This window comes from Caretta caretta, chromosome 24 (genome assembly GCF_965140235.1).
Source record: "Caretta caretta isolate rCarCar2 chromosome 24, rCarCar1.hap1, whole genome shotgun sequence".
NCBI lineage: Eukaryota > Metazoa > Chordata > Testudines > Cheloniidae > Caretta > Caretta caretta.
In genome coordinates this window covers 18019797-18025204 of record NC_134229.1, presented here as the reverse complement: position 1 = coordinate 18025204, position 5408 = coordinate 18019797, and the positions used below count along the sequence as shown (strand labels likewise).

The 5408-nt window shown below is 55.3% G+C and overlaps 1 protein-coding gene across 1 annotated transcript; it reads left to right on the top strand.

Moving 5' to 3' along the window:
- The first annotated feature begins 1400 nt into the window (after positions 1-1400).
- LOC142069987 (phospholipase A2 inhibitor and Ly6/PLAUR domain-containing protein-like) lies at positions 1401-5408 on the top strand. Its single transcript, XM_075122863.1, has 5 exons — positions 1401-1505; positions 1946-2062; positions 2522-2674; positions 3099-3239; positions 5092-5408. The coding sequence occupies exons 1-5, from the start codon at positions 1457-1459 to the stop codon at positions 5232-5234; spliced, it is 603 nt and encodes a 200-aa protein (XP_074978964.1). The 5' UTR covers positions 1401-1456; the 3' UTR covers positions 5235-5408.

The window sequence follows — 5408 nt, the reverse complement described above, 5'->3', positions numbered from 1 at the left end:
GGCTGGAAGGGCATAACGAGTGGGGTCCCGCAGGGATCAGTTCTGGGTCCAGTTCTTTTAAATGTCTTCATCAGTGATGTCGATCATGGCACAGAGAGTACACTGATAAAGTCTGTGGATGATACCAAGCTGGGAGGGGTTGCAAGTGCTTTGGAGGATAGGATTAAAATTCAAAATGATCTGGACAAACTGGAGAAATGGTCTGAGGTAAATAGGATGAAATTCAAGAAGGACAAATGCAAAGTCCTCCACTTATGAGGGAACAATCAGCTGCACACATGTAACATGGGAAATGACGGCCTAGGAAGGAGTACTGCGGAAAGGGATCTCGGGGTCACAGTGGACCACAAGCTGAATATGAGTCAACAGTAACGCTGCTGCAAAAAAACGGAACGTCCTTCTGGGATGTATTAGCAGGAGTGTTGGGAGTCAACGCCCTGCGCCCGGCGTCTCAGACACGAGGGTTAATCGGCGGGCAAACCAGCGGGGGGGCCAGGCTGTTAGCCCCACCGCTCCCTCTCGGGTTCCCAAACCGAAGGGACCCTGGGGAGAGAGACCGGCCACGGGACTAAGCATCACGCACTCACCGTCTGTGGGGATCTCGTGTGCCAAACCCCCACCCTGCTTCACACTAGTTAATGTTGGACAATGACAGGGATCGGCCAACCCCTCCAGCCTGCTTAGTCTGTCTAAATTAATAGAGCAGGGCCCCCTTTCCTCCCATGCCGGGGGATCTGTCATGTCCCCAGTCCCCCTTCCCCCATGCAAGGGGCTGTGTGCCCTCCCACTCCCCCTCCCCCCAATGCCAGGGTCTCTATGTGCCCCCATTCCCCTCCCCCCAGTGCCAGGGGCTCTGTGCCCTCCCATCCCCCCTCCCCCCAGTGCCAATGGCTCTGTGCCCCCCATTTCCCCTCCCCCCAGTGCCAGGGGCTCTAGGGTTCCTACCTCTGAGATACAAAAACCCAGGACACCCGGGATGATCCTCAGCCCGTGTCACCAGCCGCTTGGGCGTGTGCACAGAGCATCCTGGCAGATTTCCCGGGGACAGCTACCCCAGAGAAGGGGCCAGCCTGGGCAAACCTGGCACCCCTAGGCTCTGCATGCCCCCGCACTCTCCCCAGTGCCAGGGTCCCCCTCGTCCCACTCCACCGTCACCGCCTCCCAGGCGCCACCCTGGCCCACGGCGCGAGTGCCCCAGGCCTGAGTCAAACCCAGGGCCGTGCACTGAGCAGCCCCCGGGCGTGTGACGAACACAGCATCCAGCCCTTACCTTCCTGGGGGGCCTCCGTGTTGACAGCCCAAGGCCATCAGCCAAAATCCTCCCCGCTTCCCATTTTGGGCAGGATGACACCAATTGCAACATCGCCCCCGCCTCTGTCGATAACTGCCAAGCCCCGGCCTTTGCTGCGTCAGAGACCCCCGGCTCTCAGCACCGTCCGGCTGCGTCCCCGGCACCATGAGGACACCTCTCCTCTTCTGCCTCCTCTCGGCCCTGCTGGAGACAGGTGAGAACGGGCTCTCGGGGGTCTTGGACCCCTGCCCGGTGCCGACAGAAAAAGATCCACCCTGGAATAGCCGCTCTGGAGGGGAGCAGCTCTCCTCCCCGGGGTGAAATATGCCCCAGCACTGAGATCTTGCCCCTGGGCTGGGGGGCTGCTCACCACCTGTCCCGTGTGGAGGAAATTCTCCCCACCGATCTTCTCTGGGGAGATGGGGACCTCCAGCTCCCACCGAGCTCGAGGAGAGGGAAAGATTTCTCCCCCTTTCTCAGCTACCTCACTCGGTTTTGCAATGGAGGGACAGACGACATTGGCACAAACCCAAGAAATTCAGGGCCAGATCCCGGCTGGGGTCAATGGCCCGTAGCTGCACTGGAGTCAATGGGGATGGAGAGAGTGGAGTGAGGGCTGTGCCCAGGTGCATCGTGTTGCCTTTCCTTCCACAGGGACCTGTGTTTCGTGCGAGGTTTGCATCAGCGCATGTCACAGCTGTACGGGCAGTGTCCAAGTCTGCAGTGAAGATACGAATTCCTGTGGGATCATTAAAACAGAAACCGTAGTAGGTGGGTGCACCAGACCTTGACCCAGCCCCGAACACAGTCTCATTCGGAGTCAGCACTCCTTCATTCTCTTCCTAGTACCAGGAGGTGGGCATGATCTAGTGGGTTAGAGTAGGGGGCTGGAAGCCAGGACTTCAGTACTGCTTCGATCCCTGGCTTTGGGAAGGGACTGGGGTCTGGTAAATCAGAATAGCAGGGGCTGGGAGCCAGGACTCCTGGGTTCTATCTCCAAATCTGGAAGGGGAGAGAGATCGAGAGGGTTAGGTTGAGGGGTGGAAGGAGCAGTGGGTATCAGCACTCCTGGTTCTATACTGACCTTGGCTGAGTCATTCCTTCTGTATGCCATGCCTCAGTTTCCCCATCTTTAGCTTGATCATGATCACACACGTGAAGAGTTGCGATGGGGAGGCGGAGACGACGACACCAGGGAATGAAGCCTCATCTCCTCTTTCTCCCATGCAGGCGAGATTAAGAGTCCGACCTTTATGAAGACCTGTGTGTCCTCCAGCCAGTGCGGCCTCGATCCTGTTTTAATGACTTTGGGGAACGGGATATCCACGAGCACGAGCACCGCCTGCTGTATGGGGCAGGCCTGTAATACAGCCTCCTTTCCCGGTACCCAGCTCCGTCTCCGTCTCCCTGCTCCTTCTCCCTCCAGCTCTTCCCCTTCCTCACGTCCCCTTCTCCTCCTCCTGACCCCTGCAGGGGTCTCTTTGGGAGGATGGAAAAAGGATTATGAAAGAATCCTTTGGGGCGCCCCATGGACTAACACTGAGCCCCTGGCTGGGTGGAGTTTAGTGGGCGGGGCTCTAGGCTGCCCCCAGGTGTCAACCCAGCTGGCCCCACCCGGGGCGGGGTCCAGGGCTCCCTGCTGCAATCCCCTCCCCTGCCCCTGCTGCCCCCGGCTTCCTCGGAGTTACAGCGCCCCCTGGAGGGGGCCCCCGGGGCTGAGCTGTGCAGCCCCCAGCTGCTCTCCCGGCCCCGACCCGTCCTGGGTCCCGTCCCCCGAGCTGACTGCGTTTGCTCCGCTTCTTCCCAGTGCCCCCGGCTAACACCACCCTGAACGGCCTCCGCTGCCCAGCCTGCTACTCTTTGTTTTCCCATCACTGCAGTGAAGAGATCATCGACTGCCCAGGAGCCCAGACCCACTGCATCCACGTCAGCGGCACCATGAAAAGCGGTAATTGCCAATCGACTGTTTCTCCGCTCAGATTTCCCCATCCAGGAGGGAGCCACACACATGGGCAATCTCCTGCCATGGGGAAGAATTGGGCAGAGTCTCGGCACACCTGGATACTGTCCCCATGATTTCTCCTCACTGTACCTCAGTTTCATTTTAGAATTCATGAGGGTTTGAAGACAGCTGACAAGGAAGGTCTGGAAAAGCCTGCGGAGAGAAGGGGAACCAACTGAGGCTATTTTTCCTTGGGAATAAGAGAGGCGACGTGATAGAACATATGAAATTATGATTGTGATAAGGGAGATAGATAGATACATAGATAGATAGATAGATAGATAATTTAATTCTAGACCAACACCAAAAGATTAGGAGAAAATAGTTGTTTCGGGTGAAATCAAAATTAATTTTTGGGCGGCACTTTCAACAAACTGAAAAGTCAGAAAAAGTTTCATTTTGGGTCAAACGAAACATCTGGTTTTGATTTTGAGGGGTTGTTAAAGTTGTTTAAAATTTTTTTAAAAAATAAAATGTCGGAAGGAAAAGTTGTTTTGAACCAAAAGAGGGAAAAGTTTCTATTTTTTCCCCCAGAGTTTGTTTTTTTATGGGGGTTTCTTCCAACTGAAACAATTGGGCGACTTTGAATTTGCAAAATGTTCCCAAGTGGTCACATTTGCATTTTTCACTGAAAAAAAGTTTCAGCTGAAAAATGTCACTGACCACTAGAGCGGGGAGATCGAGGACTCCTGCCTGCCTGCTCTCACAGGACAGGATGTAAGCGAATGTTCAATGAAATTGAAAAGGGACAAGTTCATTCTGATGAAAGGAAACACATTTCCCAGTCAATAAACCATCAGTCCATGGAACTCCCCAGCCAAGAAATTGCTGTGGTCAAGAGTTGAGCAAGATTCGAAAAGGGATTGTGGGCTAATCAGAGAGATCAGAATAAATGATCGTAAAAATGTTGGCGGGGATAGTGGCCCTCCTCTTTCAGGTCGTGAGGGGAGCTCTAGCTCTTAGCAATCGGGACGAGACCTAGAGGAGGAGGAGATTATCCCACACGTTGGGCGGTTTTGATCCTTTCTCTGCAGAATCTAGTGCTGGCCACTGGCGGAGACGGGATACTGTCCTATGCACAGCACCCTGCACAATGGGGCCCCAAACTGCCATGCTGTCTCCAGAGCCTGCTGTTCTACAAATCAAAATAATACAGGAAAAGTGATGGCACAAACACCCTGTCCCTGGGACTCCTGCAGAAATCCCCCAGCTGGTTTGATCTGGAGGTCCCAGAGAGATTTCTTTCTTACTGGTTGTGGAATGGTACAATAGATGCCCCAACTGAGATCGGGACCTTTTTGATCCGGATGTTGCACAGACCCCTTGGCTGAGACGGGGATCCCCGCTGTGCAAGGTGCTGCATGCCCCCCCACCCTCCGGCTGAAATTGGGAGTCCCAACATGCCAGGTTCTGTACAGACCCCTTGACTGAGAGCTTCTTAGGGATCCCAGTGCTGACACCATCAGTGAGCTACACCATTGCCTGGTGAATGGTGGGGCTAACACAGGCCTGCTCCAAAGTTCATTAGGGATCAGGGCCCTACATAGAATCATAGAATCTCAGGGTTGGAAGGGACCTCAGGAGGTCATCTAGTCCAACCCCCTGCTCAAAGCAGGACTTGCCCAGGTGTCCACAGAGTGAGACTATATCAGAGCTGGGGGGGGAGACTGTTGGGGGCAGGTCTAGATGGGCAGCAGGGAGTGGCGCAGAGGAGGAGGGGGAGGGTGTTTGTATAGGGTCAGAGCCGTAAGAGGTCATAGGTCGCTAGACACTGACCCCGCTGTTTGGTCCCCCACAGGTGGGACAACCATACACACCACCATGAAAGGCTGCGCCACCGAGTCTGCCTGCACCTATAGTCAACCGTACAAACCCTTCAGGGGGTTCAGTATGAATTTCACCACGGCCGAATGCAGACCAGCCTCCCGTGTGGCTCCATAACCAACCGGACTCGTCTCTCCCAGCCCTCGTGACCGTCCTGCTGGCGAAGGTCCTCTCCTGATCCACACACCGCAGGGGGTGGGCGGGTGCCCCCCTGCCAAAGGCTCCCACGCCCCACTCGGATTCACTTCCCCTTTCGTGGGATTAACGGAATAAAACAGACAGGAGAAAATG

Coding starts and splice junctions, on each gene's coding strand:
- LOC142069987 (XM_075122863.1), top strand. CDS start 1,457: ATGAGGACACCTCTCCTCTTCTGCCTCCTCTCGGCCCTGCTGGAGACA. Junction 2,063..2,521: donor TAAAACAGAAACCGTAGTAG/GTGGGTGCACCA, acceptor TCTCCCATGCAG/GCGAGATTAAGAGTCCGACC. Junction 2,675..3,098: donor TAATACAGCCTCCTTTCCCG/GTACCCAGCTCC, acceptor GCTTCTTCCCAG/TGCCCCCGGCTAACACCACC.